General features: G+C 43.3%; 2 protein-coding genes and 1 non-coding gene across 4 annotated transcripts in view; 2 read left to right on the top strand and 1 right to left on the bottom strand.

The window, feature by feature from the left end:
* Window positions 1-207: 207 nt before the first annotated feature.
* Window positions 208-12,002, top strand: LOC113014392 (E3 ubiquitin-protein ligase RNF139-like). The gene is made up of 6 exons (XM_026155894.1): window positions 208-902; window positions 2,179-2,834; window positions 5,560-5,707; window positions 5,825-5,931; window positions 6,408-6,659; window positions 7,844-12,002. Exons 1-6 carry the CDS (start codon window positions 740-742, stop codon window positions 8,624-8,626), a joined length of 2,109 nt encoding a protein of 702 aa, XP_026011679.1. The 5' UTR covers window positions 208-739; the 3' UTR covers window positions 8,627-12,002.
* An 891-nt stretch (window positions 12,003-12,893) lies between these two features.
* On the bottom strand, window positions 12,894-12,975 carry trnal-aag (transfer RNA leucine (anticodon AAG)). The gene has a single exon. It is a non-coding gene; the product is annotated as a tRNA-Leu (tRNA).
* A 298-nt stretch (window positions 12,976-13,273) lies between these two features.
* Window positions 13,274-23,094, top strand: part of tmem65 (transmembrane protein 65) — a 39,989-nt gene continuing 30,168 nt past the window's right edge. Inside the window, exon 1 of one of the 2 annotated variants that reach the window (XM_026156529.1) lies at window positions 13,274-14,097. In XM_026156529.1, coding sequence (XP_026012314.1) covers window positions 13,860-14,097 — 238 coding nt within the window. In that variant the 5' untranslated portion in view covers window positions 13,274-13,859. The remainder of the gene's footprint in view (window positions 14,098-23,094) is intronic. The other variant, XM_026156528.1, reaches the window with a different exon arrangement.

Below are 23,094 nucleotides of genomic sequence, written 5' to 3'. Positions count from 1 at the left end.
GTCCATAGAATATTTTCCCACAACTTTTGTGGATCCTCGAGATGTTCGGAAATCCCAAAGTCTTTGAAATGTGTTTGTTTTTAGCTCAATAAATCAAATACGATAAGACACAACAAATATCTCAATAAGGTATAAAAACTAATCTGAAATCTAAATATAGTAAACTGAAATATATTTAATATACTTCTATAATGGTCTATTATATTAAGTCTGTGTTATATTTTATTTATGGATGTCTGTACTAGCAAACCATCCTCTGAAAGCAAAATAACGTCTACATTAAAACATGTAGCAAACAGGACACAGAAAAAATGACGCTGTGTAATTTTATAGTTTGTAGAAATGTTACGTCAGCTGCCACGCCCACTGACGCGATACGTCGTAACAGCCTAGCAACTTCTTTGGTTTTTTTTTAAAAAAAAAAAGAAGTCAAGTGGCACTTTCACAGCACTGACAAACTGACATTTAGAGATGCCTTCACTGGTTTTGTGACAGCGGACAGCGCCGGGTCTGATGGGGGCGTGAAGTTTACCGGCTGCCGGCTGTAACCCGGAGAAGCAACAGGAGGTTGAGGTGGACGAACATGGCGGACAGATGCAGGCTTCCAGCTGCCAAGTAAACGTTGGGCAAAGCGAAACTGAAGACGAAGGACTGCTGCCGGGTGACTCGTCACGTATTTCAGCGTTACATGGATAGCTGGGTCCCAACAGGACTGTAAAAAGCCCTCCGCTAAAGCCGTATGGCGTCCACCCAAGCCCGGATAGGCCAGCAGGCCTTGGTGGTGCTGGATGTGGCTCTGCGAGTTCCATGTATTTTTATTATCGACGCCATTTTTAACTCTTACTACGACCCTGGCTCGGGCTGGGCCGGGGCGATGGGGAAGGTGTTTGTCAGAGTCATGGGTAAGTATTTTTAACATGAAGGAGCGCTTAAGTTTCCCTCAACAGCAACGAGCTAGCCGCGTTAGCCGTGACATTAGTCGGCTGTGTGGAGCTGTGTCACCTGTCAGACAGGCTAAAGCCGATTAAGCGACCAGCAATAACATTTACACAGGGCAGATCCATCTGACACGCTGCTTAACTGCTTCACCTCGACCCTAATTTACTCTGCTTTGGCGCCATCAGCTCGCAAGCTAGCTAGCTGGCTAACGTCAAGGTGTGTTGTCACAAGTGTGATTTGTGGTGTCACGGATGGCCTCAGAGGCACCTTGGACCCAGATGGGTCATATTCAGGTCCTTCTTCCTGACAAAGCTCGCTTCTTCTCCTCTAACTGTACCCAGAGAGCTGCTCTCTGGTCTGAACTCTGTACCTGTGACTTTATATCGACGTGTGTTGACGTGGTGTCCCACTTTATGCACATCATTTGTATGTCTTGGCACTTGTCATATTTTCGGACAGGGGAATTACATTCTGGACTAGTGCTGTGTAATAACCAGAGCTGCTACTAACAAAAATCTGTTTCACTTTTTATTTATTGATAGAATAAGTCTGTAGCCTGACTAACTTTGAGTTTCCTCTACACCCCGTAATTCATAACAGCTCCTCGTTTTCATCACTGTGACAGAGTAAAGCTTCTCTGTGTTGAGTCAACAAACAGGTTATGTACCTCAGTTTTCCAGTTTGCAGACCTTTGAGCAGCTCGGGCCATCTGAAAGTGTTAGCCAAGAGCTCTGGGTTTGGATGGACAGGAAGTGAGATTAGCTGTTGGGTTTGCTTCTGTACCCGTGTTTCTTTATGTTTAGTACAGGAACAGAGACTCCATAGTGCCAGATGTTTGAACAACTTTATATTAAAGCAGTAAGGCTCAGGTTGGTTGAGGTCCTCTACAGTATGTACGATCAGTTTATCATAGTGTTATCAAATGCACACGTAGCATTACGTGGACTGTGAAAGGCATTTCTTTGTTTGTTTTTGTTCTTATTTGTTTTTCTATTTATGTTATATTATGTATGTTGCTTGTTCATCCTTTGACTTATCAGGATTACTCAACTCTATGCTGATTATTTTGCTCCAAAATTCTTTAATGTGCAGCATCTGTTGTTTTCTCACAAAGATTGATCTAAATACTCACTATAATCAGACAAACTTGGAAGCTACAGTTAGCTGACATTTGTTCAGTTTGCAGTGAGAAATATTTGCCTTTCCTGTCTTTCTGACTGCTTCTCCGGTGTGTTCCAGGTGTCCTCATCTCCACTGTGGTGCTGCTGCTTTCTCAGAAAGCCTTGTTTAAGTTCTACACTCTATTCTTTGCTGTCCTCCTTGGCATGGCAGCAGTCCTCATAAACTACTACGCCACCTCCCACATGGACTTCTACAACGCCTACTACAAAGCAGCGTTGGGCTTCAGGTTGCTGCCTAGAAACGGGCCGACGCTGTGGCTGGGCATGGCCGCGGTCCAGCTCGTCTTTGGGATTGGCTATGTGTTCTTGCTTAACCTCCAGTCGGTGTTTGCTGCGCTGGTGGTCCTGGACATCATGATTCCTCTGTGGGGGCTGATGATTGAACTTCCTGCAGATGTCAGGCATCTGGTGGCAATGTTCTCGGGCCTGGTGCTGGCTCTCAGCACAGCCGTTTGCCTCGCCACGAGGCTCAAATGGTTCTACTATTCATGCCGGTACGTCTACCTGCTCGTACGGCACATGTACAGGATCTACGGACTCCAGCTGCTGCTGGAAGACACGTGGAAGAGGATCAGGTTCCCTGATGTGCTTCGAGTGTTCTGGCTGACCCGGGTAACAGCCCAGGCACTGATACTGGTTTACGTGGTGCAGGTGGTGGGGAGAGAGAGCGGAGATGCCACAGGTGGAGCTGCAGATGGGAGCTCTGATGCACAGGTAATTGCTTTTTAGATAAAAAAAAACTTCACTTCTAGGACATGTTTGCTATATGATGGTCACTTCATAAGCAAGGTAAGCTAACAAGCTGTTAGCCACAATGAATTGATATTTGGTTAATGACCTTATTCAGAGTCTTTGACATATCATAATGTTTACAAAAGTCATATATTTGTTTGGGGAAAGAAGTTTTCCTTTTGCAGCCCCAGGCGCCCCTGTTGGATTTCTGTAATTATATCTAAAAATTAGCTCCTGTGTTTTTAAAAATATCTCTGAAAGCCTAAAATGTATGTAGGTGACCTCTACAGGTTTCCTGTGTTCTGTAGCCAAGTAAAGTCCAGCCGGCTCATTAGCTCTTTGCAGTGTTTTACAGATATATTAATGCACAAATTTCAATGTGAAATATTCTTTTAATAATTTATAAACAGTGTCTGATGTCTGAAGAGCAGTTAAAAATGATGCACACTACATAACAAGTAGGGCTGCAACGATACACAAAATTCACGGTTCGATATTTTTTTCGATACAAAAAAATGTTCATGCTTTTTTAATTTGTCATTTATTAAAATTATAAATATATATTTTAACTCAAAAGTACAGTTTTTAAATTTAATGTTGCTGAAACAACAAAGTAATAAAAAAATTAATCTATCTGATGGAGAAATCACTCATCTTTGGAAAAGAGTTTATTACAGAGAAATGGCTCTTTCCAAAATAAAAGCTATACTAGACGCTTCTTCTGGGCTATATTCTCAGCAGCATATTAAACATATCAGGTCCCCATAAGGAGAATCCTGTGCTAACGGCTGTCTAAATGACTCGGGTAAAGTTTGTAGCATGCGTGCTTGTTGTTTTTGTCTGCTTCCACTTGTCTTTGCACGAGGATGATGTCGGCGTAAATGTGCAGTCATATTCGTTGTGTTCCCACTAGTGCTGTCAGCGTTAATCTGAAATGACGTTAACGCCACAACACGGCAAATCTCCGTTAACGAGCTACCGCGGATCGCCCCGTGCGTGGGGCTGGACGACGTCAACACGTTCACGAGCAAACTGCGCTAACACACTAGTTCCCACCCATGTAATTGAGCATTGCGTGGGACATCCAACATACTGTTTTACTTTAGTCCATGACGCGCTTACCTTCAGAGTCATACTTCATATGAAGACCAAAATGGTTCCAAAGGCCAGATCTGAATGAGGGTGGGGGAGGTTCAATTTGCCATGTTGCAACGAGAGCTTAACTTCTGTCTTGCTAGCTTGTAGGGGTGGGCGATATAAACGATATACAATAGAAACAATATAAATTTGGCCAACGATAGAGATTTTGACTATATCCCTCTATTGCGATAGCGCATGTTGATGATGTCATCAAGCTGCTCCTGTTTTGGTCGAAAGCATCGCAGCGGCTAAAACCATTATCATCTGCAAATTATGACGGGCGACAGTCACAGCAAAGAGATGAAGCACTTTTCAAATAAGGGGAAAGCCAAAAACTGCGCTTCCTCCACTTCCGTAACATTGATTCATTAATGTTGAATTCTCCCGCAGCTGTTCTATTCCCATGTTGTTGCAGTATATTAATAACTAACCTTGTATTGTGGATGAATAATCTCAGTTGTTCCCCTGACTGATGTTTGGCCCGTGTATAGCATCCTGCTATGCAATTGCATTTGTCCCTGACCACCAGAATCCCTGAAGTTAACTTTTAATGAGTGGAAAACAGTTGGCGTTCATCCTCCAGCTTCACTGTGCTAATGTTATGCTAACATAGCTGTTTCGCTAGCAATCACGTAGCACAACATGTTTAGGTGGAATCTAGCGAGCTAACGAGCTAACTTCCTGTTAACTTCTAACTCCGTTAAATGTAATAAATTCTGTTTTCATGGATGTTAAACTTAATTGTTACACCTGGTAAAGCAACAACGCTGATGATTTAATTAAAGACGAAAGAATTTAGACAGTTTTTAACTCTCAGTATTCGTTTGACTTTGGGAGCTGAAGAGGCGGAGTTTTGGACCCAGATTACTCCGCGAAGCTCCTCACTACGGCAGCCGTAATGCTCTGAGAATCCATCAAGCAGTGCGGCTTACCAAAGTTGTACTAAAACATTTTTTAACAGATTTCTGCCCAAATCGGTTCGAGGTCAGTAAGCACAACCAGAATTCATACATAAGGCACACTCGATTTTTGAGAAAATTAAAGGATTTTAAGTGTGCCTTATAGTGTGGAAAATACGTTATACAGAAGAAAAGAATATATCGTGATATATATCGTTACCGCACATGCATCAAATTATATCGCGATATGAATTTTAGGCCATATCGCCCAGCCCTACTAGCTTGCCCTGCGCTCAGTGAATCTGCGTTCGACTATTCTGCCTAGGCTGCACTGTCGAGCGCAGATCCACTGAGCGCTCAACACAGACAGCATCGTCAGAAGAAAAGTTGATAAAATAAATTGAAAATTTTGTATTGTTCGATACATATGCGTACCGAACCGAAAGCACTGTATCGAACGGTTCAATATCGATACGAGTATCGTTGCACCCCTAATAACAAGGTCATAATTCTTTAACAACCTCATTTCTACTGAAGCTGCTTCTTTGTGTTCTGTGTTGCTGTTAATAATAAAGTCTCACCTAAAAAGACTGCAGAGTCTGAACTGAAGCTAAACGGGATTATGAGTAAAGGTGACGCGCGTACCTGTGTGACTGCACCGTTTTCAGGGTTACCTGCTGAGCTGGGATGTGTTCTGGGATCTCACGAGTAACCTGATCATCTCCGGCTGCGACTCCACGCTCACTGTGCTGGGGATGAGTGCTGTTATCTCCTCTGTTGCACATTACCTGGGTCTCAGCATCCTGGCTTTCATAGGTATGACTGAGATTGTTAGTTGGAGTGGTAGCAGGTGTAAAAGCCTTCCTGATTTGCCCTTCATGTAATTGTTTGGATGCTTCTGGAGTTGAGCACTTTCTTAATTTGAACCTTCAGGTTCGACTGAGGAGGAGGACAAGCGGTTGGGCTTTGTGGCTCCTGTCCTGTTTTTCATCCTGGCTCTTCAGACTGGCCTCAGCAGCCTGGAACCTGAGGAACGTCTGGTACGTCTCAGATTTGGGCTTCCAGTTTACACCGTCAAAGCAGCCGGCAAACTGTTTTTCTCTCATTTTTTTTTGGTGGGCAACTCCAGGCCTCGAGGGCCGGTGTCCTGCAGGTTTTAGATCTCACCCTGGGTCAACATACCTGAATCACATGATTTGTTCGTTACCAAGCCTCTGGAGAACTTCAGGACATGTTGAGGTCATTTAACCATTTGAATCAGCTGTGTCGGATCAAGGACGCATCTAAAACCTGCAGGATACCGGCCCCTGAGGCCTGGAGTTGCCCACCCCTGTTTTAGTCTCTTTGGGAATTGTTATGTTGCCCTCTAAACTACCAAAACATGTTTAATCATTTATACTATAAATGACATTTGCACACAGTAGCAGAGTTCACTGTTCTTTTTGTAATCCTGTATTCCTGTGGTTATAACGTAATAACTTCGTACACGTAACTTAGTCTTGGTTTTGATCCACAGGTCCGCCTAAGCCGGAACATGTGCCTTCTGCTGACCGCCATCCTGCACTTCATTCATGGCATGACTGACCCCGTCCTCATGTCTCTCAGCGCTTCCCATGTCTCCTCTTTTCGGCGGCATTTCCCCGTCCTGCTGGTGTCCCTGGCGCTCTTTGTACTCCCCGTGGTGCTCAGCTACGCCCTCTGGCATCACTACGTCCTCAACACCTGGCTCTTTGCCGTCACAGCCTTCTGTGTTGAGCTCTGCCTCAAGGTGAGCGCAAACAATTTATCTTTGACTGGAATTGATGACGTCCAACGTCTCCCCACCGTTTTCAGTCTGAGATTTTTGTGTGTTGTGTTAGTCAAGAGATCAAGAGTAATCAAACTTGTGACTTAAATAATCAAATGTGTAACAATAATGACCTGATTGATGTGCATATAAGAGCATGATTTAGCCCTACAAAGGAGACAGTAAGGATTCTGTTGTCTGTTTGTCAGCGTGGGATTGAGTGGAGACTGATAGTATTCTGCTTATTGAGTTTATAGTCTGTGCCTACAGTTAATTAGTATTTATGTTCAATTACACTTATGGCTTCCAGCATTTATGAAAACAAGAAATAATCAGGATTAAATGATTACTTGTCTGGATTCCTTTTCACAGTTATGCTCTCGCTTTATGTTTTGTGCTAAATCCAACGCACCACTTTTCCTTTGCAGCACGTCTCTAAAAACCCAAACTCACTCCTCGACAGGCGAGGGGAGAGCCGAGGTGAGGGCCAGGCTTTGTCAGCAACAACAGTAAAACTGATTCAGAGAGGTGGACAAGGAACCACAGATACTGTTTGTAAATTCTTAAGTGTTGTGTGTTTCTACTGCTTAGAGACAAATGTAACTATAAGAACATGGAACCAGGCTCCTACATTCGATATTCTGGGCATGCTCACTTGACTAAAATTAGCCTGGGGACCCGCTGAGGAATGGCGAGTTTGTGGGTGTCGAATCGAAACTGTTCTGAAGGAGAGCGGCGACACATTTTTAGACTGTTTACTTCAAGCTTAGGGTCCAAAAACATTCCAGCTGTCACCAGAGGTCAGCTTCAGCTCCGTGTCACAGAGGATGTGTGGCTGTTGCATTTTTACGTTTGTGAATGTTCATTATTCAGGGAGTAAACTTTAAAGAACAACAATCTAAGTAAAGATGTACAAACTTCAACTAAAACATGAATTGTGAGTTCAGGCGATCAACAGCATGCAGGATGTTTTTGTTCTTTCTCAAATTAACTTGGAGCATGCAGTGAAGCATGAACACACACACACACAGAGAAGAATTTAAAGGAGATTTTATCAAACTTCCCGTTGGCGTGCTCACTCCCTGTCAGGAGCTGAAACCGTTCACTAGTCTGCTTTGCTCTCTGCAGATTAAATTCAGCTCACGTTTCTGCTTCCTGCTCTCCAGGTGGTTGTGTCTTTGACCGTCTACGGCCTCTTCATGGTTGACGGATTCTCCAATGTCCTGTGGGAGAAGCTGGATGACTACGTCTACTACGTGCGCTCCACGGGCAACATCATCGAGTTCCTGTTCGGCGTCATCATGTTCGGAAATGGCGCCTACACCATGATGTTCGAGACGGGCAGCAAGATCCGCGCCTGCATGATGTGCCTGCACGCTTACTTTAACATCTACCTGCAGGCCAAGAACGGCTGGAAAACGTTCATCAACCGCCGCACTGCCGTCAAGAAGATCAACTCCCTGCCGGAGGTGCGCGGTGACCAGCTGAGGAACATCGAGGACGTGTGCGCCATCTGTTATCAGGAGTTCGCCACCTCAGCCCGCCTCACGCCCTGCCACCACTACTTCCATGCACTGTGCCTGAGGAAGTGGCTCTACATCCAGGACACGTGCCCCATGTGCCACCAGAAAGTTTACGTTGAGGAGGAGAGTAGAGACAGAGCCGCCTTTTCCAATAACAACGGGGGCTACGCTCCGCAGCAGGATGCCGCCGCTGCGGGCCCGCCGGCACCGGGGGATAATCAGCGAGGACAGCCGGCTGCAGAACTGCAGGCCAACGGAGTGGCAGTTGGCGCGCAGGCCGCAGGAGGAGCGGCGGCGCTGGACCACGATCTGCTGGAGGACAATGACAGCATAGAGTATGATGAAGACGAGTGGGGGACTCAGAACGGCAGCGCGCTGGTAGAAGAAGACTATATCAATGATGACACAGACTCCACAGAGGACTGACGACAGAAGAGCTATAGATAAATAAACATCTATCTTTATTATATTTAAGTTAAGAAATGATAAAAGACATCTTAAGCATCTTAATTTGCTCTTGAAAAATGTCAGGGATGTCTTTCTTGTTAGTTTCTTTACGTTTTTGAGTTTTACTCTACAAGGGCTCGTGGAAAGAGTAACTGCTGCTCTCGTTCTGTGTGCGTGTGTGTGTGTGTGTGTGTGTGTGTGCGTGTGCGTGTGTGCGTGTGTATGTTGAAGCTGTATGACAGACCAAAAAACTCCCAACTACTCTTTTTATTCGACAGTATCTCCGGAGTATCGAGATCCTGATAGAAATCTTGCTATGTGGGCACAGCTGACTTTGCACAGTTTATTCCCTGATGCCAATCAGAACGTTTATAATACAAATAAACCTGAGACTATCTGCAGCAGCAGATTCTGCCTTGTTGGAGATGGTGGTAGAAGTGTTTTGTTCCAAATGGAGAAAAGACACAAAGCTGCACATTATTTTCTTTCTTTAGACTTTGTCACTTATGAGCATAAAAACTTATCTGGTTTGAAATTTAGCTGAGCTCCTCCTTCGGGATCCTTGTTTTGTGCACCTCTAGAAAGCTTTCAGATTGTCTGTTTTTTGTTTTTCATTGCGATCTGGTCTCTCCTGTTCTGACCACTCTGGGTTGCCTGTTGCATTTCCTCCAGTTTGTCAAAACCATGACTTAAATTTCATTTTAAGGAAGGGAGGGGAGAGCTGAGCTGGAGGCTTTTAGATTTACCAGTCCATGATGCTACAACCCTCACCCTGTGGCCATGACCAAAACAGGAAGGTCAAGAATACACGTGCCTCTCTTACATTTGTAGTGGGTAGGCTGGCTGGGCTTAGCCTTATGTGTGATTCATGTATTCTGTTGGCAGCAGAAGCCGTCACAGATAGGAGGAAATGGCAGTGCTGAGCAGCCAGTCCCTGTCATTGTGAGCTGCGTTGATGTATTTCTAGGGAGGTGCATGTCAGGTTATGGCACAGGGTCTCAAAACCTTTTGAGTTTCTTATCTTAAGTGAAGCGCATGCATCTGTATTTAATCTAAGTTGTAACTGCAGAGTAAAGCCGCTGCTCGTTCATCTCAGGCTGAGGCAGCTGAGGTGGTTCAGGCGTCTGGTCAGAATGCCTCCTGGACTCCTCCCTTCAGAGGTTTTTCAGACACGCCCAGGTACGAGGACCCATTACAGCAGACCTATAAACAGAATTGTAAAGTGTTTCTGGTGAGGAGGATGTCTGCTTAGCCGGCTCCTACCACAACCCTCCTTCAGATAACGGTTGGACTGATGTCATGGAAAAAGTTACAGGGAGGCTAATCTGGCTAGTAGGGTGGGCGGTGGATGATGACGTTTTAGTGAAGGTGGTTTGTGCCACGGACTCTCACGGCATTACAGGAGAGCTTTGCATAGACAGGCGGTTTGACCTTGGTGGACAAATCCACCACCAGCACCGATCAGTAGTCCAAAACAGTGAGGCTACTGGATCTGATGTGCTGCTTCAGAGACCTCATCCACACTGATGATTCTTAGTGTGAAAGTTGTCCGTTTGAAAATGGAGTTTTCTCTCTGCACTAGTTAAAGGTTCGTGGTTAAAATAGAGAAACTGTAAAAGGTCTGAAAGTACAAACCATGCTGAGTGGATCAGAGGTGCACGGGGGGGCTTAAGTGGGGAGCCTGGTGAAATTTAAGTTATGGTGGGAGTCTCTGAACATAAATGCACTTAATATGCAGCCCTGATGTATGTGTGTGTGTGTGTGTGTAAAGGTGAGCGTGGTCGTTTGTGTGCCTGCCGACTTGTAATGTGATAAGATGGTGTCTTAATAATTTGGTTCGTGTTCCCTCGTGGTGTGCTGCAGGGAAAGATGCTGGAGTGTTTATTAACGACACAACTGAGGAGCGATTTCAACAGATTTTGAGCTCTAGTCATTCTGCTGGATTTGAGTTTTTAGAAAAGCTGTGAGCACAAACGGTCACGACTGATTCAGCTGTTTTTATTTGAATAGACGATGGATCCCCATCAAAGTTAGCATCTTTCACCTCGGTGACGTTAAATGTTTGATTAGTTTCCTGTGTGTTAAAATCTCCGACTTGCAGACTGATCACAGCTCAGGTTTGTGGTGAACTCGCTCAGCTTTTGTTTTTGTCCTTAAATGCAAACCGAGGATTTGTGAATGAAGCAGGAGAGCGAAGCAGTTCCCCATCAGCTCTGCACCGACCAGAGAAAACTGAGAGGTGTCTCTTTTTTTTTCTTTTTTTTTTTGTAAAGGTGACATCCTACTGTAATCACTGATATACCTCTGTCATTACTTACTACTGGTCTCTTGTGTGACCTTGCTTAGATTTGTGTACGTTATTGTACATTTAATGAAACAAACATGTGCACACGTTTCCCCTTGACGCTACTTTCTACATCATTCTTTTAAGAAATCAGTATTGACGTTGGCTAAAAGCTTGTTTCAGACCTGGGAGCGGTTAATAAGAGTGTGAAGGTGTGGTGGAAAGCACATCTGAAGAGCTAGAGTCCAAAAATGTATTTGGTGAAATGATTGCTATGTTCAGTAACGGTCATAAAAATATAGGTGGTGCCAGTTGTTTTGCATTTCTTAAGGGAAAAATTTAAAAGAGTTGGATGGAATTTCTGTTCCCACACTGGTGGTTTTATCATTCACTAAATGCACATTTTCTTTCTAATCACTGGTACAGATTCCTTGTTGTGTCTGAGCTACAAGGACGGCACTTTTTTAAAGGCTAAAACTGTGTTAGCAGCCACAGGCTGCAAGGCTGGAAGAAAGAAACTGGAAAAGATCCAGACGTGCAACCTCTGAAGGCAGTGTGCGATCATGTTGTTAAAAATTTGTTTAAAATAAGAAAATGTTTTTATTTTCCTGAGGTTTATACCTGCTGATCTAAAAATTTAAACTACTGGTCCAAAACGAAGCCCCGGCTGACTCGGCTCCCTCAGCGACTACAGAGATCTTTAATGTGAAACTGTATTAAAACTGGCTTTCAAGCACAACTCCACGAGTATTATGATGTGTAGACTTCCACAGCCCAAACGTTTTGAAGGGTTTGACTACAAACTTGTGCTCTGTGCTGTTTTAAAAAAAAAAAAAAAAAAAAGCTGCAAGGAATCCATTTAATTCTTGCTCGATAAGAGGATATGACATATGAGGAAGTGTTGGGTCTAATTTGATTGGAAAGCTGTACTTTTTGTTTCAGTAATGAAGGACTTTGATTATTAGTTTGATTGTTCTGAAAGCTTTTTAAAAGGTGGAAGCTGTTCATTTTGCCTTTCGTTTTAAAAAAGAGATTTATGTAAATAAAATCATCTTTGATATTGCATCTGGACTCATGACGCCTTTAAGTGACTTCTTCATAAACACAGTAGAGCATAATCTATTTTTTTTATTATTATTATTATTTTATTGAAAGAAGGACTTGTTACAATAAAGTGCATTGATATTATTTAGTCGGAAAAAAAAAAGACTTTTTCTTAGTCCTTTTGTTTTACATTCAGGTAACGAAAAGTGATCTCGAATTTTTAAAAAGAATGTCAACTTTTCCATTTTAAATATTTCAAAAACCACCTTAAACCAATCAAGTGTTGGTGGAGTTGGATTTGACACTTCCTGGTTATTAATTTTTTGCTGGCTGCTAATAGCTCTTGTAAGAGCTTTGTGTCCCCTCCCCGGACCGAGCCAGCAACCAGGCCCAAGTACAAATTTACAAAATTAATATCAAATTTTATCTTAAAGACCTCACACAGAGTTTTATGAATTCCCAGCCAGTGATTATTTAAGTTAGGGCAGTCCCAAAAGATATGGGAATGATGTGCCTCTTCTGATCCACATCTTCTCCAGCATTCTGCTGTCCCATTTTTATAGTTTGATGAGGGCTTTAGAAAAATCGAATAATGATTTCAGATCTTGCTGCAGATTCTCGATTGGATTTAGACACCAGACAGAACCCGGAGTCTTGCCTACGTTGCCTAATAGAGCATAACTTCATTAAATGAAGGACTGTAGAAGTTTAGGTGCAGACAAGTGTGCCCACATGCAGTTGAGTCATTGGACCACAAGGTGGTGCTGTTATACTATGTCCTGAAAACGTTTTTCTTGCACAAATCACGAGTGTGAGACCACGCAGGTTGGTGGGGTCACAACATGAACCACGAACGTTCCCACCAGTGGATAACGTTTTTGTTTCCACTCACTGAGCAGCCACCCCAAAAATTATTCTTGGCAGCGGTGGGATTCGAACCCACGCCCCCGAAGAGACTGGAGCCTTAATCCAGCGCCTTAGACCGCTCGGCCACGCTACCGATGTGCACACGCAAACACGAGCCCCATCTGAACTGACAGGCTGATGAACCGAAGTATTTATAGATGACTTTGAGGTGAGAAGGTGAGGAACTGGTTTCGTTTTATTATTGTTTTATATGCAATATACTAAGAAATTGTTATATGACGCTGTATTATTTCTGATAAAGCTACGCGTCGTCATATAACTAAGTAAGATCACCTCCAGCAGCAACATGAAAGTTATTCATGGTTCAATAATTCTTCTACTTTCAGCTGCTTTAGGACATCATAGGTGGCCCTCCTCTTGTGGCCACCACCTCCAAACCCTGCATCATACACGTCTTACTGTCATCCTGTAAACATCCTCTCCAGGTCGTTTGCAAACATCTCAGTCCGCAGAGACTCCTGCCTGAATAGTTGACATTGTTCGTCCGTAAAGACTACCTTCACCTGTCCGCTTCCTCGATATTTTCGCTGATAACCAACTTAGAAACACTCCTGGCTGCTGCACACGTTTTAATATTACGACAAAAAAAAAGTTTTGACCGGATGCCATTATTTTATTTTGAAAGCCACCAGCGGAAGTGTGACTGCGGCTGTCTTGTTCGCCTTTTAGCTTGAACTTCATGTGCCAAACTCCTGACCACCGAGTCATAAAAGATCATGAGACTGCTGTCTCGGCAGACAGCGGGGAAAGAGGACATGTACGGCCGTTTGAAATTTGACCAAAGTTTTACAGAAACTGCTCTTAAAAGCACATTTTATCACCATTAAACACGAGCGAGCGACAAGGACCGACGGACGGCCAACTTCTCCCCGAGAGACGTGAAAGCGAAGCGAAGAAGGACCCTTCAGAGAAGTACTTTGTGTCTTAAAGACTGGAGGAGTCGCTCTTTTTGGCACCATGTTAAGGATTTGCCTGCAGAGAGCTTTCCGCCCGGCTCTCCGTAAGTTACCGAAGGCGGCGGGGACTGCGCGACACGCTCCGAGCTGCTGGATGGGAACACACGGGAGAAACGAGCCCCTGGAGCCTCTCAACTCCCCCACCAGAGCCAAAGAGTTTATTTACCGCCTTCACCCCAAGGAGAGGACGTGTTTACTACAGGAGCTGCAGATCTTCGAGTCCAAAGCACTCGCACAAGGTAAAGCAACGAGCAGCGTGGGTTAAACGTGGCACATTGAATGAGAGGTCACAGGTTGTCGGTGCAGGCGAGCCCACATTTCCCTCCTGCAGTGTAGACCAGCAATGATATACTTCTGTACCTCCCCAGGGTCAAACCCAGGTGTAGAACACTGTTGGGTGTTCGGTCAGGGGCCGATTGATTTCACGATGGGCGGGCTCTTCTATGTTTGAACGCTCCTGGTCATTGGGTGGAGTCTTTGACAGCTTACCCTTAAAGGCACACGCGGACTCACTGTTTCAATACAGTTGAATACACCAGGTGTTGCTAATTAGACGCCTAATTGACGTTTAAAGGCGTCATTAGAAAGAAAACAGTAGTAGTGACACCAGTTGGTCGCTGTGGGAAGTGCAGCAGTGTGCCAGCATCCATAGCTACTGAACCCTGCTGGGATTTGATGGTTTAAAGGTGGTTAAGACTTGAGACCGTTACATGTACACGTTGCATGTCATTGTGGCAGTTTGAATCTGTGACTGACATCATCAGGGTGTGACGAGACCTGCCAGCTCTGTCCCAGTCTGGGTCAACTGTTTGAGGCAGATAAAAACTGTCATTTCAGGTCTTCAGCTCCAGCCACTCAGTCATTTCTGACTGAAATACTGTAAACAGCCTCATTACCAGCCCCCTCTGTGAGCTCTGCAGTCAGCCTCGCTCATACTCAGGATCTCAGCCAGGCTTTCTGCCTCTTCAGCACAAATGGCTTTACATATAAACAGTGCGAGCTGCTGGTTGTCTTCCCTGTTTGTTTTGGTACAAAGTCATGTTCTGTCTTTCAGTGTGTTGTCTGGTGCATTGGCTCAGTCACACAGCATATTTTCTTTGTCGCCTGCCAGACTGCAGGTTGCTGGAAATCTCCTCACTGGCTGGTCTGTCCAGGCTTTGTAGCCACCTTAAGCTTGAAGACGAGCTGGTTTGGGTGCTCGAGCCAGATGTTGACTGTCTTGATCCAGCACAGAAAGTGGGATTATATCCAAGTCTGAATTATAAGGAATAAAATCTTTTAAAGACTTTGTAGCCCTGATATTTAAATTTTACCAAAGCCCAATAACAGAGGAGGTTTTTTGTGTGGTTTTATTTCTGTTTTATGATGATATGAAAGTGTTTTCTATTTTATATTCTCCAGATTAAAAAAACGAACCACTGTAAAGCAATTTAAAGGCCCACATAAATGCTTAAATAATACCAATATTGATAATAATCCAGGGAAACTGGCAGAATCTTTAAAAGAAAAAAAGCTGAACATTTTTTATGATGTCGCTCTTCAGCTGTCGTGTGTTTTGGATGTTTTCCCACCAATGCTGTGTGCAGAAAATGACTCGCATCTTTACAAGGACTCAGAAACGTGAAGCGCAGAGAATCAGACTTACATTCGATGGAGGATGTTACTGATCTCATTACCACACTTGGAGTAATAAGTTTAAAGGAAACTATAACATGAATATAATGTCTGTCACATCCTGTCTGCCTGTATTTTCTCTTCCTGCTGGAGAGTTGATCCCCTGCAGCTCCCGACTGTATTAAGACTTAATGTACCTGAAGTCAAATTATTCCTCAGCAAACTGAGGACCGAAATAATAAAGTGAATTATGCTAACCTAAAACTCACTTTGATCCTTTGTATATAGCTCACACTCTTAACTTAAGCTCAAATTCCAAGCCAACTGCCTCAGAAGATCACAGCGGTGTTCAGAGTTCTCCTGTGGGTTTAATGAGACCTGTGATTGAAGGTTTGAGACATATGGGCAGGTTGTGCCATTAAATGCAAAATGCTTGCTAACTTTTACACAGTGTGTGCTGCAGTCATTGCGATGGTTTGTTTACATGAATGGTGGGATGACGTGTCGTACGGTTCTGTGTAAGAAGGAAGCAGCAAAGTGCCTTTGCTTTAGTGCAGCCATGCAGATGCTTTCTGTTGCTTCACTCAGTCGGAAACTTTCCGACTGATCCCAAATGCTGTTCCCTCAGCATTTGGGATTTTTGTGTACATTTGGTTTGTATTGAGGTGCTTGGTTTATGTGTCTGCACTTCACTGGTTTTTACTTTTGTGGGCGTGTCCTCCAGGGTTAAAGGCAGTTGCATTCACCTGGAGATGAGCGTGCAGGTGGGGTGAGGGTTAAACGCTGTCTCGTTCATAGTTTTTGTTTGTGTGGTAGCCCAGAAGTGCACGTGATAGCGTTGTGCGTGTCATCAGTGTCTCCACGCTTCGCCCACTGTGCTTCCCCACTCATGAGTGAGGAGTGAGGACACGTTCAGGATTTGTCAGGTGATGCTGGGTAGTAGGGCTGGGCCATATTATACCGTTCACGGTAATACCGGTATAATGTTAGGAAACGATAGGAAAATGAAATATCGCGATAGAATGGGAGTAAAACGCGCATGCGCAGTGCCTTTGTTTTCATACGCACATGGCCGATTGTTGAGTGAAACAGATGAACCAGAATTGGTTTGTAAAAATGGTGCAACTTCAGTGATGTGGAACTGGTTTGGTGTTTGTCCGTCAGATACACGACAAAGCACATTTTTTTGCAGAACATGCAAGCGGCCGTCGTTATTTGTCGGACTAAGATGCTCTTAAATCTGGGAGTAATCTGGGTCCTAAACTCAGTACACTTCAGGTCAAACAACACTGCAGCATCACTGAGAGTTAAAAACTGTCTAAATTCTTTCATCTTTAATAAAACGATCAGCATTGCTGCTTTACCAGGTGTAACTATAAAGTTTAACTCCCAGGCATCCATGAAAACAAAAGTTATTACATTTAACGGAGTTAGAAGTTAGCAGGAAGCTAGCGGAAGTTAGCTCGCTAGTTTCGCTAGTTACCTAAGCATGATATAGCATGTTCTGACTGAGAGATTTCTGAAAAAAATCAAACGTACAGCTCTGCTATCACTTCCAACATAAATGAAGACAGGAAACTAAACAGCAGTGACGTTTGTAGGGTTACTGAAGTTGGGCTAGCTGGTATATAATGATGTGCTACGTGATCGCTAGCGACACAGCTATGTTAGCATAACATAAACGGTGAAGCTGGAGGACGAACACTAACACTTTTCCACTTATAAAAGTTAACGTGAAGGTTCTTCATGGTTAGAAACAAATGCAATCGCATGGCAGGATACTGTAAACGGACCAAACTTCAGTCAGGAGAACAACTGAGATAATCCATCCACAATACGAGGTTAGTCATTAATATACTGCAACAACATGGGAATAGAACAGCTGCCAGAGAATTCAACATTAATGAATCAATGGTACAGAAGTGGAGGAAGCAAGAAGAATGAGTTTAATAAAGTTTGATTTATCTGACTGCTTTGTTTCGCTTAATGTGCCTTATAATCCCGTGCACCTTATGGTCCGAAAAATGCGTACTGCACACTGCAGTTTAATGTTGCAAAGCACCTCTTTTTAACTTCAGTGGATATTATACATGGTTATGCTCAGGATATGTCAGCCCATTTCTACTGGAAATGCCTTTTGGTTAAACTTTCAGCAAGGAATTTGCATTTGCACTGTTACATTTTTATAAAGCTTTAATGTACATAAAAACCAGCTTCTTGTTTAAGTGAAAATAAATGGAAGGTTGTCTTTTTGCGCTAGTAATGTTGTGGAGTTGTATTTTGTCTCGCATCAATTATATCGTCGGTTATATCGTTATCGCAAATTTTCAAATATATATCGTGATAAATATTTTTGGCCATATCGCCCTGCTCTACTGGGTAGGGCTGTTCATATAACGATAAATATCGGATGACGATATAAAAACGTCTATCGTTTCATTTTACGCTATCGTTTGTTTCGTGGTGTCGCAAAATAAACTGTTTACGGCAATATTTTTTCATCGTTTTGATGGTGACTGTAGTGGCTATATTAATTTCTTAAACTTCTCTCTTTCTCTTATATTTAATATAACCACACTACGGACGGACAAGCGCCTGTTTCTATGGGTTGTCTTAGCAACAACAACGGTAAAACCATCGCGTGTCCGCTTGTTTCTGTTCCACATACACCTTTCACAATAAAGCTCAAGATCCTGTTGAGACTTTTCAAAATAAACTGAATCACATGAAAGAGCAGATTATTTACGGATGAGAAGTAAAAAAGAGCCGCCAGGTGCTAAAAATGAACCTTAGACTCAAACGTTAGAACAGGGTTTTCCCCGCAGCACGCCGTGTGATAAATACTCACAAAGAAAACGGCGGCCGTTACAACTTATGTCTAAAAATGTATCGTTTCATGCATCGGTTAAAACACTCGACTATCGGACGATAGATGTTTTATATCGGGATATGAGATTTTGGTCATATCGCACAGCCCTAACGCTGGGTTGTTCTATGAGGAACCATTTACACATTCAGCCTTTTACTGAATAGTTACTGGCAAGTGAACGCCTCACTCATAAGCTTAGTGTGTGTGTGTGTGTGTGTGTGTGTGTGTGTGTGTGTGTGTGTGTGTGTGTGTTGACGTGTCTTCCAGTGTCAGGTTGTACATTTGTTGGGTGTGGACAGCTGGGCGTGCGTGCACATGTGTGTTGTTCTGTGTTTGACTCGCAGGGTATTTACTGTTTGCTTGAAAGCAAATAAAGCGTCTCCACGTGAATGAAACCAAAACCACGGTGACTCATCGGAGCACCAAAATAGTCAAATCAGCTGCCCAGTCAGGAAATGTGAGTAATCCCCTCGAGTGTCTGGAAGCACTCTGTAGAAGCCACGGGAGATACAAATATGGCATCCACTGACCAATACGGCGGACCTGCAGCACCCAGGGTGTGCTCAGTGTGTGGTTAGTGCCTCAAATACCTCGTGGTGCGTTTACGGCCTTCCTCCATTCAACAGTACCTGTTCTCCCTCATTCTTATTCGTACTGTCAGATGGTGCTGAAATGGTGAAATCCCCACTGAGAAGTAAGGCTGGGTCATATCATATGGTTCACGGTAATACCAGCATAATGTTGGGAAACAATAAGAAAATGAAATATCGCGATCGAATATGGGTAAAACGCGCATGTGCAGTGCCTTTGTTTACATACGCACATGGCGGCGACAGAGAATGAGAAGGGCGAAAGCGGATCGTTGAATGAAACGATGAACCAGAACTGGTTTGTAAAAATGCTGCAACTTCAGTGGTGTGGAACTGGTTTAGCTTTCGTCCGTCAGATACACAACAAAGCATTATTTTTGGTAGCGCATGCTAGCGGGCCGTCGTTATTACCGTGTTGTTTGGAAAATACGGCGCACTTAAAATCAATCCTTTGATTTGTCTGAAAATCGACAGAGCCCCTTATAACCCCGTGTGCCTTATGTATGAACTCTGGTTGTGTTTACTGACCTCGAAACGATTTTATGTACACGGCGCTCGAAAATCTGTCAAATGTTTCAGTATGACTTTGCTACGAAGCCGCACCGCTTGATGGATTGTCGGAGCGTTACGGCTATCGTAGGCGGAGCCTCGCGGAGTGATACGTACTGTGCTTCAACATAATATTACCGTATTGTGTGTGTATAAGCTCTTTTTAAGTTTTGTGGATATTAAACATGGTTATGCTGAGGATATGTCGGCCAGTTTCCACTGGAAATGCTTTTTGGTTAAACTGTCAGCAAGGAATTTGCACTGTTACAATTTTATATAACTTTAATGCACATAAACAGCTGCTTGTTTAAGTGAAAATACATTGATGTTTTGTTTTTGCACTAATAAAGTTGAGGAGTTGTAAAGTATTTTGTCTAGTGTCAATTATATCGTCAGTTATATCGTTATCGCAAATTTTCAAATGTATATCGTGATAAATATTTTTGGTCATATCGCCCTGCTCTACTGAGAAGACATTAAAGGAAACGGCGACGGCTTCAGACCAGCTCCCCGTCACTTTGTTGTGCAGCATGTTGCTCATTAGTCGTGTGCACCGAGGCTGCTGTGTGGGATGATGCGCTGATTTCCTTTTTCAGGAAACTGATTTCTTTTTCTGACTGTTAGTTTTTATTTGCCCACCACTGAACGTGATTTTTTTCAATTTAGGAGAGAGAGACTGCTGTATCAGGTGTTTTATGCAGGCGTGTGTCTTCTTCCCGCGTTGCACGGGTGTGGAGAGCTTCGAAAAATTGCCAGACAATATTTATTAGCTAAAAATCTCTCACTGATGTCAACAGGTTTCCTATTACAGAAACGCTGAACAGCAGCATGAGAAGTTAACAAATGTGTGGGCGTTAATTTGAGGGTTTCTGCTGAGCAATTTTAAACTCCTCTTGCTCTTTGGGCTGCACCAGTCTGGATGTGATCTGGTCTGACTGCCAGTATCTAAAGCAGGGGCGGGGAACTCCAGGTCCAAGAGCCGGGGTCCTGCAGGTTTTAGATCTCACCCTGGGTCAACATACATGAATCAAATGATTAGTTCGTTACCAGGCCTCATGTTGAGGAGGTAATTTAGCCATTTAAATCAGCTGTGTTGGATTAGGACACATCTAAGACCTGCAGGGCACCTGGCCTCGAGGCCTGGAGTTCCCCCACCCCTGATTTAAAGGTGGATGGGTGGATGGAGGTAACGCACATTGCACAGCTTCTCTCTTTCAGCAATGCTTTGGCTCCTCTCTCACTCTGACTCGTTCACTTTCACTCATCATCTTCAGTCAGAGAAACTTTAAACGGGGTAGAAGCTGCAAGGACGATGGTTCAGTTCAGGGAGGATTTTATTAAATTTAGAGGAACCTTACGTGTTACCATCAGCTTGGTTGATATTATTTATCTTAAGCTGTCTGCCCTCGGCTTCACTCCATGTTTGAGGGCATGTATCACAAAGGAGGAACTAGTGTGACTATAAATAACCACAGGATGCAGCAACCCAGTGACTCAGTAATGAAATGACAGGCTTAATAAATTAGGACCAATGAGGCCGTGACACAGTCTGTCTACAGCTGATGAGAATGATTTCTCCTCCAGTGTTGGTTCGATTTTAGTCAAACTTGCACACAGTGGACTTTAACCCTCTGCAGCCGACCAATGAGAAGAAAACTTCACACATTACAGTTTTATAACCTGTGAACTGTAATGGACTGTGAGGAGGGGTGGGTGATTTCAGCCTCAGAATTATATCAGTGTTTTAGGAACTTTACGATGAAGATTATTTATGATGATATAGGAAAAAAATACAAAACCAGTTTACAGGCAGCAGCATTTTGAAGTGTTAGTGAATGAATGATGTGTTCCTGTTTTTAAAAATCAGCTGTTGTCACTGATGACACACTACCGAACTCCAAATGTGAATCTATTGAAACACAGTGCCAGCAGCAGCGTTGTAGTGCAGTATATCCAGTACATGCAAGTACAGCAGCAGCTGGGTGGGAAATGTAAGCAACAGTCTAAAATAACAGTCTAACAATAGGTAACTTAACCTTAAATATCTTTTAGATCAGTACAATATTCTCACGTGCTGTTTTTCCCACCACACGTCACTGATTTCCACCCACTGTTTGCTTTTTCTGTCACACGGAGCCCAAATAGTGCAGTTTGGTTTTGTCACCAGCTGCTTGCACCTCCTCCTTCGTAGCCTCGTTGTGTTCACAGATGTGTTTTTGCCACTTTGTTGCTTCCACCTTCACAGTCTTCTGTGTTTGTTGAAGTAACATCAGAGGCTGATGCGCAGCTCTCGCTCTCAGACATGGTTGGCTTTGTTTCGTTGTTGTGCACCAGGAAACGTAAACAAGTGGAGTTACTATAGCAACGGCAGTGCGATATGACACTTTTATATTACGTAAAGATGCGCCACAGCCAGGACTGTGGGCTGGATGAGCTACTGCATTACTGATGTTTGGGTGTATTTAACCAGGAAGTTATTCCTCAGAATTACTGAAGTTTTCTTTTATGAGGATTTTTTTAACAGAATAGAAACAATCATAGGAGCCAACATTTCATACAGGGTACACTAATATACTGACTGAACACTGATAAGTGGTCGCTTGCTTTAGGTTGAATAACAGGATCTGATTGGAGTCCATTTCTGTCCACTAACTGCAGATTATTGTAGGTTAGCTCATTCTAGCTCGAAATGTTTATTAAAAACATAGAAAAAGAAGAAGAGAACAGCACCATGAACTCTGGTGAACAGGGTTGTGTGGCGAGTTCTCACTGAAATAGGCTGTAAAGGTGAAGCGAACGCTCTGGTGTGTCTCTGTCTTCCTGTCTCGCCATCTCGTCACCAACAGCTCAGCATTAATAGTAAATTACATTTAATCACCCCCCCTCGTGTTAGTTGTGAGTGATACATGCAGTTTATACAGAGCTGCTTGTTATGGGTAGTATATTAATATTAATGTTTATGAATTTATTTCAAAACCTGGTTTGCTGTGAAAGCTCTGCCTGACTCCCCCGTCGTCTGTTCAGCTGCTGCTTAGAGTTTCATATCATTTCATGTTCAATAACGTATAAACCGGTACCATTATTTCTATACTGGGCTGGTATTTACACACAAGTACCGGTCGGATTCGTGTAGGGGGAGTGGACGTGAGTTCTAATTCTTTAACTATTTTTTTCTTTTTTTAAGCACCCAGAAAGTTTTAAAGGTCACTATTTAAATGTCTTTTTGTCCCATTAGATGAGTGAATGTCAGCCTCGCAGCAGAGCGCTTTGAGCGCCTCTTGGGAGAGTTTGACCCAAACAGTTAATCTCCTTTCAGAATTAGAAGGATCACCACAGTTCAGCTTCGTAGAAGCTCCTTTCTTCATAGACTTACTTGATGCTTAAACTGCTATTGAACTTCTTTGTAAGTGCAGTGCTTTCTTTTCAGTTGTAAAAGTAGAAGCAAGCAATCCTGTTATTGTTGCTCTTCCCACTGTTTCTACCAGAAAAGCCTTAAATATGAAAGTGTTCTGAGTTTCTTACAACAAATGGAAAAAGTTGCAGTAAAAGTAAGTTAGTAAAAGTATGTCAGGTTTCAGATGACTGGCTAATGTGTTTTTTCAGTGTGATGGTGT

Source organism: Astatotilapia calliptera, chromosome 22 (genome assembly GCF_900246225.1).
Source record: "Astatotilapia calliptera chromosome 22, fAstCal1.2, whole genome shotgun sequence".
In the NCBI taxonomy this organism is placed as follows: Eukaryota; Metazoa; Chordata; class Actinopteri; order Cichliformes; family Cichlidae; genus Astatotilapia; species Astatotilapia calliptera.
The sequence above is the reverse complement of the archived record's forward strand: the minus strand, read 5'-3'. Positions and strand labels throughout refer to the sequence as shown.